At 35.1% G+C, this 17716-nt stretch overlaps 2 protein-coding genes across 3 annotated transcripts in view; both read left to right on the forward strand.

Annotated features, from left to right (window-relative positions):
* trpn1 (transient receptor potential cation channel, subfamily N, member 1) overlaps window positions 1–4070 on the forward strand; it is a 39323-nt gene extending 35253 nt beyond the window's left edge. For both annotated transcript variants that reach the window (XM_073858651.1, XM_073858652.1), the window contains 2 exons: window positions 2146–2296; window positions 2878–4070. In XM_073858651.1, the coding sequence (XP_073714752.1) occupies window positions 2146–2296; window positions 2878–2980 (254 nt within the window). In that variant the 3' untranslated portion in view covers window positions 2981–4070. The remainder of the gene's footprint in view (window positions 1–2145; window positions 2297–2877) is intronic.
* A 4780-nt stretch (window positions 4071–8850) lies between these two features.
* LOC129456115 (G-protein coupled receptor 20) lies at window positions 8851–13682 on the forward strand. Its single transcript, XM_055220952.2, has 2 exons — window positions 8851–9028; window positions 12050–13682. Exon 2 carries the CDS (start codon window positions 12060–12062, stop codon window positions 13209–13211), a length of 1152 nt encoding a protein of 383 aa, XP_055076927.2. The 5' UTR covers window positions 8851–9028; window positions 12050–12059; the 3' UTR covers window positions 13212–13682.
* The last annotated feature ends 4034 nt before the right edge of the window (window positions 13683–17716 follow it).

Below are 17716 nucleotides of genomic sequence, written 5' to 3' on the forward strand. Positions count from 1 at the left end.
TATTTTGTATATTTTGAAATATATTTTAAATATAAATATTTTTAAGCATTTATAGTCCCGTTGTATTGGAAGAAAAACTTGTTACTGTATGTTACAAACCTGTAAACTAGGGGTGTGACGAGACACTTAATCCACGAGACGAGACGAGACACGAGATTGGGTTCACGAGAACGAGACGAGACGATATTTTTACACTTTTTAAGAAACCCTCGATGATAAAATAAATGAGTAAGAAACTGAAATCATGTTATTTTTAAATGTTTTAACTAATCAAGGACTGGCCCTAACAATTATTTTACTAACTGATAATGAAGTAATTTGTTATTTTTGGGTAATAAAAATAGACCCAAGTGAGCAGTAGCCTTTAAAATTACATAATAACGAAGATGCAATAATAATTGGTTCAAATAAAGTATTAAAACCAAGTTACATTAAACAACATTACATTAACAAACACATTACATTTGTGGTCTATAAATAAAAAACATTATGTATATATTATAACAAATGCCTGCAGGGGGAGATAGTTGACTCGTCTCGCGGACGCTATCTTCACTTTCACTTTAGACGGAGAGAATGCTTATTTTTAGCCAAACAATGTTTAAATCCATTTGAATATTTTAATATACGTCCATTTCTTTACAATAGAAATGAACATGCAGACATTAGATCATGTAAACTTTGTGATGGTTTAATCTGCTGAGACTTCACATCTGACACTGATCAACAGCCAACACAGCACGTCTCAGACTTCATACGAGCTCCCAAACGAACATTATTGGAAACCCAAACAAAAAAAGCAAATGCAGTAAAAGACAGAATATAATGCATGCACTGTAAGAGGCTAATTACACCAACCACGCTTTAAACGCTTGGAAACGCAAGGCGCGACGCACTGCCTTTTTTAAAAAAAGAGCAGTGCGAGTCGACGCGGCTTTTAATATTGCTAGGCAACCACCTAGTCAGCTGTCTTGTCAATCAAATATTGAAGCGTGCGCTCTTTTGCTGTTAACTGTCATATTAGCAGAAACTTTAAAAAGATGACGCTTGCTCTGACCTTGTTTGAGGGTGAGAAGTGCACAAACACGCAGGAGAGAGTGAGCGAGTGGAGTCCGGTTCTTCAAAGCAACTGTAAACTTCCCTCACCACAACATAAGGCCCGCCTCTCCCCTCATTCGAGTGGACAATGGAAAGACGCGAATGATGTCGGGCGCTTCTCCGCTCTCAGCGTTCCTTCAAAAGCGCGTGCTGCGGCCGCCGGCAAAAACCGCAAGGCGCTCAGCGCACATAAACAGCGCGCAAACGCTCCATGCCCATAGAATATCATTTAAAAAAGGCGCCTGCAACTGCCATAAACGCCTTTGGTGTAACTGGCCCCTAAAAGGGTCAAACAGAAAGCTGCATCCTCCGGATGTCGTATATGCAGGCTGCATACGTCATTAAGGTTTATTTCAGATCATTAACTGAGCATTACATTCGCAAGTCATGAGCATATTACAACAATTTGCGATTAACTAAATTATTAGTAAACTTTATAATTGTTAGTAGTCTCTATTAAGACAGTCTTTATGAAGTAAATGCAGTTTAAAAATGCGACCTCCGAAGGATGCAGTCTTTTATTTCAAAAACGGCCAGAATTTCACCTACACAAGAAATCTCGCGAGACACACGTAATCTCGCGATACACCCCTACTGTAAACAGAACATTAAATATATTTTCAACTGCAAAACTATACTTATAATTTTATATTTTAGTTTATATGGTTTAGTTATTTTAGCAGAGTTCGCATAGGCTAATCTGTCAGCTTGACAGTATGATTAACAATAAAACTATTATTAGTTTATGTAATCTAATGCATACACAAATATTACTTTATACCAACATCTTATATAATGAATTTAATAACATTATTGTAATATAGGGCTGCATAATGATTGATTGCAACTAATTGTTTGCAGAATAAAAGTATTTGTTTACATCATGTGTGTACTGTGTTTCATAATTATGTATACTTAGTTGCGATTAATCGTTATGGAGCCCTAATTGTAATTATCTTTTTTTTATTAATATCTTGTCAAAATGTACCCGTGTCTATGTGTGTGTATGAATGTGTTTGAGTTTTGTGGTCTCATGGTTTTGTGCAGGAAAAATCTGCTCTACTGATGATCATGATGTGATGAATGATAATGAAGATACTGAACGTCTGTCAAGATCACGTTCTTTAGATCTAATGCCTCATACATCAGTCAGCTGGGTCAGAGGTAACAAGAGATCACAGATCCTCCCTGATGGCAAGTACTCACACAAACACACATAAATAAATCATATACAAAGTAAAACATTTTTTGGGGTGCACTGTTCCTACATTTAACCCCTATGAAAATACTGGTGGTGGTGTTCTGACACTGACGTTTCTTAACTCTTTCAATACCGCTATTATCCACCAGGCGCTCTTCCGCAATTTATAAAAACCGGAAGTATTGCCCTAGGGCAAACAGCTGTAAGTCCGTGTATGTTTAAAAGATCGCTCTGCATCTGATCTCTATTAAAAGTCCTTCACAAAAATGGAATGATCTCAGCTTTTTGCTCAAAATTTGCTGTTTTTGATGAAACCTACACATATTTGAGAGGTGATAAAAACAGAACACATGAAGGTAGGATGAAACGGATTTTTTTGTTTGAAAGCAGAGGGTCTGTTCTTTTATTTTCTATATTATATGTTGATATATTTAAAAAGGAGCATTTTCTGGAAGGCATTAAACTTTTGTGAAAATCATGAAAAATGCTGGCGGTGAAAGAGTTAATAAAATGTCCTGCATGTCTTTAATAGTAAGGATGTAATATGATGGCATCTTTTCTTGTATATGAGCAGGCAGACAGATGATGTCCAGACCTGGAGGACAGCTGCGTGTTGAGAGCGTGGTTCACTGGCCACAGATAGTCCAGCAGTTTTTAACCCAACACAGACAGAGAGACTGATCTTCTCCAGATGAATGCCCAGCATCATGACAGATATTCTGCACTGCCTGTGAGTGTTTCACTTCTACCATCTGTAACAATGGCACCAGAAAGCAAACTTAAGACTGCCTTCATAACCCCATCTCTACAAGTTTAACGTGATGCCCTTTGGTCTTAAAAATGCTCCAGCTACCTTTCAAATGCTCATGCTGCTTAGTCTACCTGGATGACATCATCATCTACTCCCCTTCAGTGTCACATCATTTGTTGGACCTCCTAAAGGTGTTTAACAAACTTCATCAATTCATTAATTTAAAGAAAAGTAGCTTCGGCATGAAGGAAATCAAGTTCCTAGGGTACATATTTAGTACAGAAGGTATCACTGCAGATCCGGAAAAGGTGCAAAGCATCCAGTCATAACCCATTAAACCAAAACCTTAAAAAAGTGCAAAGGTTTCTTGGCTTGTCTGGTTGGTACCATCGTTTTGTGCCTGGATTCTTCAAGATTGCAGAGCCATTATATGATCAAAAAATAGGACACTTACCAGCAGTTTTAACCCAAAACAGAGAGAGAGACTGATCTTCTCCAGATAAATGCCCAGCTTTAATGACAGATATTCTGAGCGTTTCACTTCTACAACCTGAGACCAGATCAGTCTTACCTTTCTGTTTGATAAATCAGCATTAGTTTTGTTATGTCCACAGCTCCACTTGTTTCTGCAATCCGTTGAGTTTTATAGAGACTTTAAAGGATTTTGTCATTTTTCATTAATTGTGTTTGTGTGCCATTGTATATCTGTGTCAAGTTAATGTCGAGTGAAATTTCAAAGATAAAAAACATTCAAGCACTGCCCAGAGTTTGTTACAGTATTACTCTTTAGTTTTTACTGTTGTAAGTTTTATTAGCGTTGTCACAGTGTTCATGATATGAATAAATATCTTCTTGTAATTGTTTTGTTTTGTAAGTCCACATGTAAATGACACGCGTGTCAAACTCCAGTGCTGTACATTCATCTATACTGTATATTACTGTATACATTTATAGAAATAACAAAAATCCTGTTTGTTTGCTTTTGTCTGTTCTGGAAAAAGAAATAAAATCACACATTTATCAGGGTTGTTATAATAGACGTTCATGTTTAACTATACCAACATCATTACGTCATTTATCCTTTATATTAATGTAAACATGTGACCATTCATCTAAAATCAGATCTTACAGGTCTGATCCTCCTGAGATGAGATGAAGCAGACTCTTCAGTTTTATATCTGATAATATCATCTACATGATGAATCTGTTTTACACCAGACGAGAGCAGCTGGAGATTCATAACTTTTAAACTTAAAACAACTCAAATTTATGTGGGTGAATTCTCTGTCAGGTTTAACTTTGGATGAGGTGATGAGTGAAAGAGTAAACATTTATAATGAGATGAAACTGATGTTCATCTGTGTTTATGTTCAGAGAGAGAGACTCATCCTTCCTGCATTAAAGAAATACTGTATGAAGATTTATTATCCTGTAATGAATGACATTGCTGTGAAGTAAATCTACTTCATGCTTTCATGGCAGTCATGAGTTTACGTTTATAAGACATTTAGAGCAAACAGACAACATTGTGTTTTTCTTCTTTTATTTACATATCTTTAAAATCACTTGAATGGTTTGAGTTACTTAACTTTAGTGTGATGTGTGTTGATCTTCTTCTTTCTGTTTAGATATTTTCTGTCCGAACAGAAGAATTTAATAACGCTTTCAGATTATGTTTTAGTTTTTTTAAAGGTGCTGTAGAATGTAAAACTGTATTTATGTAGGCATAGATGAATAATAAGAGTTGTCTAGATGGTAATGACCTCAAACACGATTGTTTCCTCCTTCTTATGTACACCTCACGCATGTAAAAGATCGCCGGAAAACAGACCAATCTCAACATAACACCAACTGTGATGTTACAGTCTAGATGTACACCCCAATATTAAATTACACATTAAATTAACTTTTTCCCAGCCATTGAAACTTACCAAAGTTACTAATAAAAGTGAATTCACATTTTACATAGCCTAGTCTTTGCTTACAAATTGGTTGTTTGTATACCAAATTAAGTCATGTGTTGTATATTAACCAGTCTATCAGACAATTTTTTGCTAAATTTATTATTTATACGTCATTACACGGCTCTATTAAATGCTATTAAATTGATTATCCTCACCTTATCCATTGGGAGTGTCATTGTTAAGGCAGTAGTACCAGTAAATAACCAATAGGTGTCAGTCATCCGCGGGAGAACTTCGCTGCATATTTCTCTTCAAGATTGAGAATCGCAACGAAATCCTCGTCGAGCAACACGTTCACTGAGGTAAAGTTCCTCAAAACACTGGTTATTTATGTTTCAGTTATATGAATTATATAATAACAGTTTTTATACAGTTTTTTATACAGTTTTATCTCGAAGTAATGGTAGTGCTAAAGTCTAATGTATCGTTTCTGAGGCTGCTAGATTTTTCTTTACCCTATTCACGTTTGTGAAGTGAATTTAAGCACATATTGCTTGCAGTTGACTTAGTTAGCCACTATCCATTGGTTTTGTTATCATGTTGTGGGGCTTAAAGAAAAAAAATCTTGACCCCGCTAGTTCTGCCATTGCAGTCATGAATTATTATGCAAGGAACTGGTTTTTTTTTGCCTCGTTATTATACGCAAACATGCCTTATATAACGTAGGGAAATGATCGTTTGTCCTTTATTTATTTATTTTTTGCAGCAACCATGTCTGTGTCCTTAAAGGAACTCTGTCATGTACAGAGTGGAACGATGAACTTGAAAATCAACCATTCTGATGACTGGCGTCCCCATCCGAGTCACCACCTCAGACAACAACAGTCATAAACTCACAAATACACTCAGTAATGGGCTTAATAAAGAAAGACTTAACTATGATTTTATCTGTGTTAACCTATGATATCAGTTATTGATGTATTTTAAATATTTACGTATTACTAGGCTTATCATACATGCATTGAAGTTTTAAAATGTATCTAATATAATACTGTAATTAAATTGAATGTTTTGGATACCACCATTAAATTATTTTGTGCATGTAAAACACAAGCAGCAATGTTTTTATTGAATTCAATTTTGAATTAAATTGAATGTTTTGCATACCACCATTAAATTATTTTGTGAATGTTAAACACAAGTAAATGTTTTATTTATTGGAGATAAAATGGCTGTTTAATTAATATAATACTTCTGTTTGTTAGGCACTAACAAGTGAAAATAGTTAGGTTTTGAGTACATTTATTAAAACTCGATAGCTGTAATGCTTCTGTGCAGAAGGAAGCCCGTGAGCCACGAAGGTAAGTTTGCGAGCAGATTCATTTCCACTTATTAGACAGCAGTCCGCTCATCGTGTTTTGTATTGCATCACTTAAAGATCGTAAACCTTTAAAATCGAGTTTAGTAAGATGTATACTACAGTCAGCTTTGGTTAACTATTGAAGCATCGTCTTTAAGGCTCAATGTGACCGCAGTATTTGTTGAACACTGCTGACAGCGGCGACGTCTGTGTCCGTACCATTTTAAAAAAATGAGAGCATAAGTTCGTATCTCTCTGCTCCCGAGCCATAAAGCTCGTCTTTAATTGAAATAATGTTTAATAACTTAAAAAATACGGCGTTTTTTAAATTTCCTGAAAAATAATGGTTTTGGAGATACGGAGATCCCGCCCGACAGCGGCAAAATTGTAGATGGGACATTTGTAAAAAAAAAAATCCCCCTCTGTCTGGGCCCCATCCCGCCAATCGGGCCCTAGGCACGTGCCTAGTTTGCCTTTGGGTTAATCCGGCTCTGGTCGCGATTACCCAATTTTTTCAAAACTGAAGCATAAAATTAACTGAGTGTAAAATTAAAATAATTTTACACTCCATTTTGATAATCGATAATCGTTCTGAATCTGATATCTAACAAAAATCCTTCACAAAAATGCAATTATTTTAGCTTTTTTTGTTGTTTTTTTTAAGAAGAACACCCATATTTAAGAGTTTATCAGCAGAAAAAAATATATAGATAGGATGAAACTTTTTTTCCCGTTTTGTTTGTTGTTTGTTTAAAAGCAGAGGGTTTGTTCTTTCATTTGATATATTTGTATGTTTATATAATTTTAGAAGAAACATTTCCTGGAAGGTATTTTGTGAAACTTTTGTGAAAATCCATAAACTTTTCAAAAAAAAAAAAGGCTGGCGGGGAATGAGTAAAGTACAATATTGTTACAATGCTAAAAACAAAGTTGTGACCGCTATGTGCTAGTTAATGCTATATGCTAGTTAGTGCTATATGATAGCTTTAAATCCGTCCATTAACAATCTCCAAACAATTGATTATTTCTCAAAATCTGTCTCTTCATCTGATACAGACTCAAACATAAGATCTGTTTACACACACACACACACACACACACACAGAGCTACTAAAGGAGAAACAGCCAATCAGAGCAGAGCTCAATATTATTATTCATGACCCTTTCAAATAAGATAATAATAGACCATTTCATTCTAAATAACATCCTAGGGTTGTAAATGGACATGAAAAACTGTCTCTGGATCATGTTTTATCTTAATTAAGACACAAACCTTCAGTGTAGATATCAAAGAACAATTTAACAGATTATTACAATGCATTCTTTGGCACCTTTAATGTCATTTAAAACACTTTTCTGCTATTTTTAAAATCAGTTCTTTCAGTAGACACTTCCATGGTATTCTGGACTGTTTTTTCTTGAATGTTTGACAAATCTATATACAGAAGAGTTTTAATACAGCACTTTTATGACTTGTTAAAGGACATTACTTTGATATACTGTATTACTGGCTTCTATCATTGTGACAGATGTTTAAACACTGATGTCTGAGAGTTACATACACATTAACATTCATATTTAATATTTTCTATCAGCTCTACATGATCATTCACAGGTGAAGATCACATTATCGTCCTGTAGTCCAACACAAAACAAAATCTATACGTGTGTGTGTGTGTGTGTGTGTGTGTGTGTGTGCATGCATGCGTCTGAAACAACATAAACCAGTCTAAGAGTGTTTGTCAGTCTGATCTGGTTTCAGTGAGTTTTGCTGGTGTTTTACCAGGCAAGACTAGTAACTCATGATTGTCTTTCTCAGCAGGATGTCTTATTAAAGGGTTTTATATGTGTGAAAACACTGCGAGACAGTAGACCACCCACCTATGAGACAGATATACTGACTAAAACTCTTTGTGTTGAGCTCTGTGTTGTGTTACTGGAGAGCAATCAAACACAAACATGATGGACCTTCAAAGCAGATCAGCTTTACAACTAAACCTCATAAGAAAAAACAATGTATTCATAGAATCACAGTTTTCAAAGCACAGTATTTATTAAGTCTCAGCAAAATTAAAGACTTTGTCATAAACTTTCATTAAAAAAGCAAGCAGATCTGTCAGACATGGTTCCTGTGGTGTATTTGATTCTTTTATGATCATGAAACCTCACAGTTTAGACAGAATGATAGTAAAAGTTTTCTCCCATCCAAACATTTAGCATTTTATTTGTATGGCTCATCATATTAAATGAGATCAATATGTGTACATCTCTTCGAATAGCATTCAGTCTGACAGGTAACAATGTTAAATCTGTTATTCATGTAAAAAACACACAACATCAGTGTTTCAAACCAAACAATAAAGACTCTCACAATCTCTGGCATGCTAAAAATGAAAATCTCAGAAGGAAGACAAGCTATTTTATCTAAATATGGAATCTGGATGTCATGTTTTGCCAGGCTTGATCTCCCAAAGGTCACTTTTACTGGGTGAGATTTAACATCCCAAGAGAGAGAGAGAGACAGACAGAGAGAGAGAGAGAGAGAAAAGTAACTTGTTGGATGTGAGCGCTCATCGCAGCAGCTGAGAAAGATAAATGAGATTTTATCAAATCATATTTAATCTTTTCATCATGAGTCGTGGACATTACAAGTGTCTGAGAGTTTATCTGATTTAAAAAAAATCTTAACTACACATCCACCTTGAGTCGTTCAGGTAAGATCAGCTTTCTCTCTGTATCTTTATGAATGTATCTGTAGAATTTGTTTAACACTAAACCTTTATGGTGAGATTTCCCAGTCAGGGCTTAAGTCTAAGACTAAAATGTGTGAGTTGTGTTAACTTACTGTAAGACAGCTTGCACTGACATATCTCAAAATATATCACATTAAAAGTGTTTAATCTTAAGATGCACACCCCCAGTATTGTTTTTTGTGTTTGTTCACATGACTATAGCGTGTCTGGGGAACTTGCCTATAATGTTTATACTATATTTTCCGTGGAAAATGATTGTGGGATTCCCCTACTGACTGAATCATGAGAGAGAGAGAGAGCAACACATCATGCTGAAGACAAAATATATAAATACTGTAAACAAATATTTGATCATCAAGTAAAGATTAACATTAGATCACTTTATATTTATTTAAAGGTCTGTATTTGTGAAATAGAAAGAGAGAGAGACGTGAAATATCAAAAACAAAGACTTTTCTATTTTTAGAAAGTTATCAAAAGCTTTACAGTGAGCCCTTTTATAAAGCAATTGTGGTAGAATTTTATATTTAAGATTTGTTGATCAATTTATTTCAACAAAACTGAATTTTGTCATTTCTGTTTTTCCACATTGGCCTAAACTAAACCTCGCGGTCCTGAACCTCAGATAAACAACACAACTGCGCTTCTGTTTTTACTTGCCTTATTTTTGTAGTTTGACGGCATCTATCCTCTCTATCATTATAGAAAACCACAACCTAAACATCTGTTTCAAATCACACATGTTTGGGAAAATGTGAAAGAATTTAATGATTTGTTATATTTGTATATTTGTGTTTTAATGATCTGAAATATTAAAGTATAGTTTACCCCAAAATGAGTGAGTCCACTTATCCTCAAACCATTGATGTACTGTAGATGACTTTCTTTCAGTCAAACATGAGTTATGTTAAATCATATCTTTGGCTTTTAGCTTTACATTTAGGCATTCAGCAGAGGCTTTTATTGAAAGCGGCTAGGAAACAATAAAGTGATTTGTCATAGGGAGGCAATAGTACAAAAAGTGCTTATAACAAGATACACATTTGCACTTTTCTGAAACAATACCTGTTGACAGAGAAAGAGAGAGTTAGTGTCTTTTTTTTATTAAAGATAGAAAAGATAGAAATGTTGTGGATAAGAGACGGGTTTTTAGATGTTTTTTGAATGATTTGGCTGATTGGACTCCTATAGGAAGATCATTTCCCCAGCAGGGATTAGTGAAGGAAAATGAGCGGGAATGTGATTTAGTGCCCCTTTCTGAAAGTAACACAAGGCGCCGCTCCTTTGCTGAACGTAAGGTTGTGGATGTGGTGTGGGAATGAAGTGTATGAAGGTTTGAAAGTATGCCGAAAGTTCTGTAGGTGAGCAGTACTGACTTATACCTGACACGCACTTCAATCAGTAGCCAGTGGAGAGATTAAAGGTCACCTGTAATGCCCATTTTTACTAGATGTAATATAAGTCTCAGGTGTGCACAGAATGTGTCTGTGAAGTTTACCCCACAGATCATTTATTATTGGATGTCCAAAATGGCCACATTTGGGTGGGACCAAAACGTGCTGTACCTTTAAATGCAAATGAGCTACAGCTCCTTACTCCCTTACAAACAGACAGTGAGCACTTTCAGTTCAAATAGATCTAATTAATACAGTGAGAGACAATAGTATTTAGTACAACTCACTGAGGGTGGAAACTATGATAATGCAGGACTGGAAGTGCGGGGCTTTATCAATATGACCTCACATTGATAAAAAATCAAAACGGCACTGCTTTGGTTTAATGGGAATTAAAAAACAAGGAGCTGGTGGATTTTTTCCATTGTAGGGTTGTTGTGTTCACACACTGCCCACACACATTATGTCCAAACACCTTGTAAAAGTGAATTTTGCATATTAGGTGCCCTTTAAGAGCAACTTTAGATATAAGCCCTTTTGGGCTCCTTGGATGAGCCGAACTGCTGCATTCTGAACCAATTGTAGTGGTTTAATAGACCGTACAGCTTCATAGTGGTATTGGATAGTGCCCCATTTTTAAAGCTCCAGAAAGTTCATCCATCCATCAAAAACATCTTCTAAGATAAGGTGATTTGTTTTTGAAACATTAGGTCTTTTGAAACTTTCACCTGTCCTCAACTCTCTCATGAACATGCATACGATTTCGAAATATAAATGTTTCCTTACAAAAACCCACAAACAATGGGGCACTATTCAATGCCATTATACAAGCCAGGATATTATTTAATAACACTGAACTCTGTGTTTGACTGAAGGAAAAAAGTCATATAAACCAGTGTTTCATAACCAGGGGGGTGGGGCCTCAACAGATTTCCAAATGGGCCATAATATGACTTAAAATGATTCAAAATAAGATAAAAGCATTAAAGGGATAGTTCACCCAAAAATTTACTCACACTCATGTTGTAACAAACCTGTATCAATTTCTATGTTCTGTTGATCATGAAGGAAGATATTTTGAGGAATGTTTGTAACTAAACTGTTCGTGGGCCCCATTCACTTCCATTGTATTGTTTTTCCTACTGTAAAAGTAAATGGGGCTCATTATCAGTTTGATTACAAACATTAATCAAAACATCTTCATTCAAGTTCATCAGAACACAAAAAATTGATACAGGTTTGTAACAACATGAGGGCGAATAAATGATGACTGAATTTTTATTTTTGGGTGAACTATCCCTTTAAATTAAGAAACCAAAAATCTATTTTAGATTTTTTTGGATATTTTTGTAATACACATCTGTCTTAGTCAGGCCAAGCCCTAAAATACTTTAGAAATAAATGGGTAGAAATATCGTGAGATGGGCCTTCAAATATTATTTTGGGCAATAAGGGACCTTGAACTAAAAATGTTGGTTGAGAACCACTAATATACACTAAAGGCTCGAGGATGAGTAAATAATGGACTTATTTTTGGGGTGAACTGTTCCTTTAATAACATTACAGGATGATTTCATTTTTTTTTCAGTATTGGAGTCATGGGAATGTCCCACAGAGAGCATCTTAACATCACCGCTGATTGTCCAGTAAATGTCAGCGGTCATCTCATGGGGACGTCTTATCTAAAGAAACTCTCTCATCTGGATGAAGATTTATATCACAGCTTTTACAGTCTATGGATCACACTGATTGTGGTCAACACGTTAATGTTTGTGGTCGGTGTGGTTCTCAATAGTCTGGCCCTGTATGTCTTCTGTCATTGTAGTCGCTCTCGCACGACTCCCGCCATTTACACAATAAACCTGGCGGTAGCCGACCTGCTGGTGGCGCTGTCTCTCCCGGCCCGCATCGCTCTCTACTACAGCAGCGGTGACTGCGTGGCCTGTTTCTACGTCCACACCTTCAGCTATTTTGTAAATATGTACTGCAGCATCTTATTTCTCACAAGCATCTGTGTCGACCGCTACGTGGCAGTCGTGCGGCCGCCGGGAACCGCGGGTCGCTGGCGAAGCCCTGCCGTAGCTAAAGGCGTAAGCGTGTGCGTGTGGCTGTTTGCCGTGGTGGTTACCTACTCACTTCAAATCTCTGCTCTTGAGTTACACAGCATGTCCTGTCATCGTCTCACTGTGATCTTCACCCTCACCCTGCTGGAGTTCGTATTACCGCTCCTGGTCATCATAGCGTTCACCATACGTGCGGCATGCGCGCTGGCAGACGGCAGGTTGATGGCACAGAGCCGTGGATGCCGCGCCCGGGCCGTCAGGCTGCTCGTAGCCGTGCTGGTTGTGTTCACCGTGTGTTTTACGCCGTATCACATTCGTGAAGCGGTGGTTTATTTCCAGCTAGGTGGCAGCAGAGAGCAGCACGTGGTAGCGTATCATACCACCATCACCCTCAGCAGTTTAAATAGCTGCCTTGATCCCGTGGTCTACTGCTTTGTGCCGGATAGCTTTCGGTCCGCCCTACGCAGGGAACGGAGGATGAGATTGTTGGAGCACCCGGAGCGGAGCTCTGTAGTCAATGCTAGCAGAAGTCTGGGAGATGTAGGAACGCCAGTGACCATTGGGTACAGCGTGGCTATATTGACACACAACACACTTCCATCCATTGAGAGACATCCCTGCCCGAAAACAACACAGACAGATAACAGTGAATATCAAACACTTAACAAAGATATCTCTCCAAACTGAAACTTCAGAGAGAGGGAGTGGAATGCTTTCATATAAAATAATAATGATGTCACCGTCTATAAACAGACTATAAAAAACACATTTCCAGCGATGGGATGTTTGTCGATCAACTGAGCAATAAAATGCTGTGTGACGTGACAGATCTTTCTGATTCTGCCGAATGAGAGATGTTCCTGTAGCTCAATGGTATTGCATTAGCAGTGCAAAAGTGTTTGGGTTCAATCCCAGATAACACACATAAATGTGTAGCTTGAATGCACTGAAAGGACTTTGCATAAAAGCGTCTGCAATGCATACGTGTGAATGTTTTGGGTCAACATTTCAATCAACCAATCAGATTCGAGGGATAAGTTTACAATGAATTTGACTTTTAGGATTACAACCAGAGTAATGTGTTTCTCCCTTTATCATATTTACATTACATTTATGCATTTAGCAGATGCTTTTATCCAAAATGATTTATAGGGCATTACAAAACATACACTAAAATATATTTTATTTAAATACATTTTGTAGAAAGTGAAGCTTAATTAAATATATTTTTGTAATCAAAAATATATTTGTTTAAACGTTTATATATTAACATATATTTCAAAATGCATTTCATAAGCAACAAATACATTTCTATTTATACAACCCATACGACAAATCCTGGCCAAAATATATACGTTTGTACAAAATGTATACGTAGGTATAAAATATAAATTATATATCAAGTAAATTTTTCCTGTTGAAAATAGTTTACAGTATTTCTTCCAATGCAATGTAAATATAAATGCTTTAAAATATATTTCAAAATATAAAAAATGGTAAAAGAATATATTTTTAAAAATATATTTCAGTAAATATATTTTTTGGTCAGTTTGAAATATATTTTTAAAATACACATATTTTAATGCATTTATATGCACGTTGCATTGGAAAAAGATGTAAACATAACTGGTTTAAAAAGATTAAAATTAAACATATTTTTAACTGCAAAAATCATTTTATATTTTATACAAAATGCTATATTTTGAAACATATATTTGTGCCATATGGGTTGTAAAATTAGAAATGTATTTGTTGCCCCTGAAATACATATTGAAATATATTTAATTAAGCTTTACTTAAAGGTGCACTGTGTAGATTTTAGCGGCATCTAGCGGTGAGGTTGTGAATTGCAACCAATGGCTCAGTCCACTGCTCACCTCTCGCTTTTGAAACACATAGAGAAGCTACGGTAGCTGCCACCGGACAAACATGTCATCGTTGCAGACAACTCAGTAAAAATGTTTGTCCGTTAAGGGCTTCTGTAGAAACATGGTGGCACAAAATGGCGACTTCCATGTAAGTGGACCCTCGGTGTATGTAGATAAAACGTCTCATTCTAAGGCAATAAACACATAATGGTTCATTATGAAATGTTTTTATTCACCCCTGATAATTTAGTTTTGTATATTATTTAGCATTTCTGTCAAGAGATCCTTCTAAAAGTTACACACTGCACCTTTAAATGTATTTAGCATATATTTAAAACATATTTTTGGCCAAAGAAATATATATGTTTTGCCATATAGGATGGTATACATTTTTTAACTGGGTTCAACCTCATTACCTTTTGTGCTATACAGCACGCATCATTTCTCTCTCATGTTTCTATGTTCATATCTGATTTTGTGCATAAGTTAATGTTAAGATTTGATGTAGTAATGTTAATTCAGGTTGATCTATAGCTGACAAAATCAAGCTTATATGAGAAACTCACAACCAATCAGATGTTTGATTGTGTTATTATTATGAGGATCACTGAGATCTTCTAACAGCAGACTGAGCAGAGACGTCACGACTGGTGAAAACCTTTAAAGTGTTGTAGTTTAACTCTCTCTTCTACCCTACACGGTGTTGTTTATTTTTCTCTATACATGATTTAATGGAGGTGTAAGGTCATGTGTTTATGTGTGAAGACCACACTGAGCGCTCCCCCAAACCTGTACATGAAACTCAAAAGATACGCTTTTATGACTTGTTTAGAGCACTTTTGTTTTACTGTAATGGGGACGGATTCAGATGACTGTATTCATGTCCAATGAGATCAGACAAAATCTGTGTTCACTTCAATATTTTGTAAATTATTCAACACAATATCTGCAAACCTTACAAAATGATAAATATACACACTAGCAATGCTTGAATTGGAAGGATGCTTCTTAAAACAGTTTTATTAAAACAACACATTTTGTGTCTAGTAAAAAACAACACATTTAATGTTAACTAGACACATATCTGTGTTATTATTGGAACAACACATGTTGTGTTATTTTAACACATCTTGTGTTGTCCCTTTTATTTATGTGTTAAATAACTTCACACAACACAATGTGAAAAAAATATACAAATCCTTTCTTAAAGTGTATAATTAAAAAAAAAACATTTTGAGTTATGAAGACATTTACACTGTAGTATTATTAATGATATGAACTATAAGCTAAGAAAAGCATCTCAGGATTAGTGGAGATTTTTGTTTAATGTATAATTCCTTTAATTCACAGCTGTTATAAAATCATGAGCATGTGCGTCCCAACATTTCACTGCTGCTTGTGTACAGTATGATGTAAATGAAATAACTGCTTTACTATCAAGATTAATACTTTACTATTAAGAAGATTTCTGCTCTAGACATTAAAAAGGCAAAGTGACTGAGACTAAATGACCACAAGAGGGCATCATTCGCTTTAGACATATTTTTTAATGTCAAATATGAGGAAACAAACTTTTTATAATGGAGTAGTTTTTATTTTCCTTGTCATTTAATTAATGATATGTAAGTTTAGTTGCAATATCAAAATATATGTATATCAAATCATTCGTTTTTTAAACTAATGTAAAGTCATTTTTTATTTGTGCTTTCTTTTTCTGTGAAGACTGTTGTATAAGTAGACCTGTAATGTGTTATATTTTTTTAGATTGGGAGGAAATCTGATGGTTAAGTTTTTTACTTGCCTAGACAGAATTTTCAGTGACATCACAAAAATAAATACTAAATAAAACAGACCTTATATTTGCTATATTTGATATTTGCTGTTTTTGACCTGTGTGTGACCTTAATAAATAAGATTATGACACCAAAAAATACTATTTTATATATTGTTCAAGTCAAGTAAGTGGCGATTAACTCTTTTGACGATGTGGAGACCAATTATATTTACATCCCCACCAATGTAAAAATCAATCTTACACCATTGGTCTCTGTAGACTTTTGTTCATTGTGTTTTTACAATCAAATGTGTAAATTATTTTGTTCACATTAGAAACCTGTTCAACATTACACTATTCTGCCCTACAAAGCGAAAGCGCAGTAACTACGCATTTGGTCAAAATTGAGTTAAGGGTTAAAATGGGCTTTGTGAGATCTGTTGTGTCTTGTGACAAAGTCTCCTGGTTAAATTTTGTCCCATTTCAGAGAAATTTGTGTGCCAAAATTGCAATAACATGTTTGACTGGCTGGTGTAAAAAACTTTAAAGCCATTTTTCTCAGTTTCAGTGTTTGCGTAGATACTGCACTTAGCCTTTGGAGGGCAGTATAGATACAGTTACAATCAGTGTTGGGAAAGTTACTTTTAACTCATTCCCTGCCAGCCAGTTTTTGAAAAGTTGCCCGTCAGCATTTTTTGTGATTTTCACAAAAGTTTCACAAAATGTCTTCTAGGAAAATTTTATTCTAAACAAATATAAACACAAATATATCAAATGAAAGAACAGACCATCTTCTTTCAAATAAACAATAAACAAACAAACAAACAAAATGTGGAAAAACCGTTTCATCCTATCTATATTTTTTCTCTGCTTATAAACTCTTAATTATGGGTATTTTTCTTTTAAAATACAAATTCAGAAAGATTATCAAAACAATTAAATAAAAAAAGTTTAAAATTAGTAAATAACATTTTGGCTTCTGTTTTTTCATAAATTGGGTCTAATTTCATTTATTGGATAATCACGGTATTGCAGATACACATAAAAATTCTTCAGAATTTTATGCAAATGTTTTCTCTTAATTGGCAAGATAACTTGTCAATGGCGGGAAAAGAGCTAAAAGTAATGCATTACAATATTTAAGTTACTCCCCATTTTGTTACTTTCATTAAAAGTAATACTTGCGTTACTTTCGCATTACCTTCGCGTTACTTTGGCTTTACTTACGATTACTTTTCATTACTTTTGCGTTACTTTTGCGTTACTTTTGCGTTAATTTTGCGTTACTTCTGCGTTACTTTTGCGCTACTTTTGCATTACTTTTGCATTACTTTTGCATTACTTTTGCTCTACTTTTGCATTACTTTTGTGTTACTTTTGCTCTACTTTTGCATTACTTTTGCATTACTTTTGCTCTACTTTTGCATTACTTTTGCATTACTTTTGCTCTACTTTTGCATTACTTTTGCATTACTTTTGCATTACTTTTGCATTACTTTTGCTCTACTTTTGCATTACTTTTGCTCTACTTTTGCATTACTTTTGCATTA

This window comes from Misgurnus anguillicaudatus, chromosome 20, assembly GCF_027580225.2.
Source record: "Misgurnus anguillicaudatus chromosome 20, ASM2758022v2, whole genome shotgun sequence".
Taxonomy (NCBI): domain Eukaryota; kingdom Metazoa; phylum Chordata; class Actinopteri; order Cypriniformes; family Cobitidae; genus Misgurnus; species Misgurnus anguillicaudatus.

What these genes read in the sequence shown, in the direction of transcription:
- LOC129456115 (XM_055220952.2), top strand. Translation starts at nt 12,060, where the DNA reads ATGGGAATGTCCCACAGAGAGCATCTTAACATCACCGCTGATTGTCCA.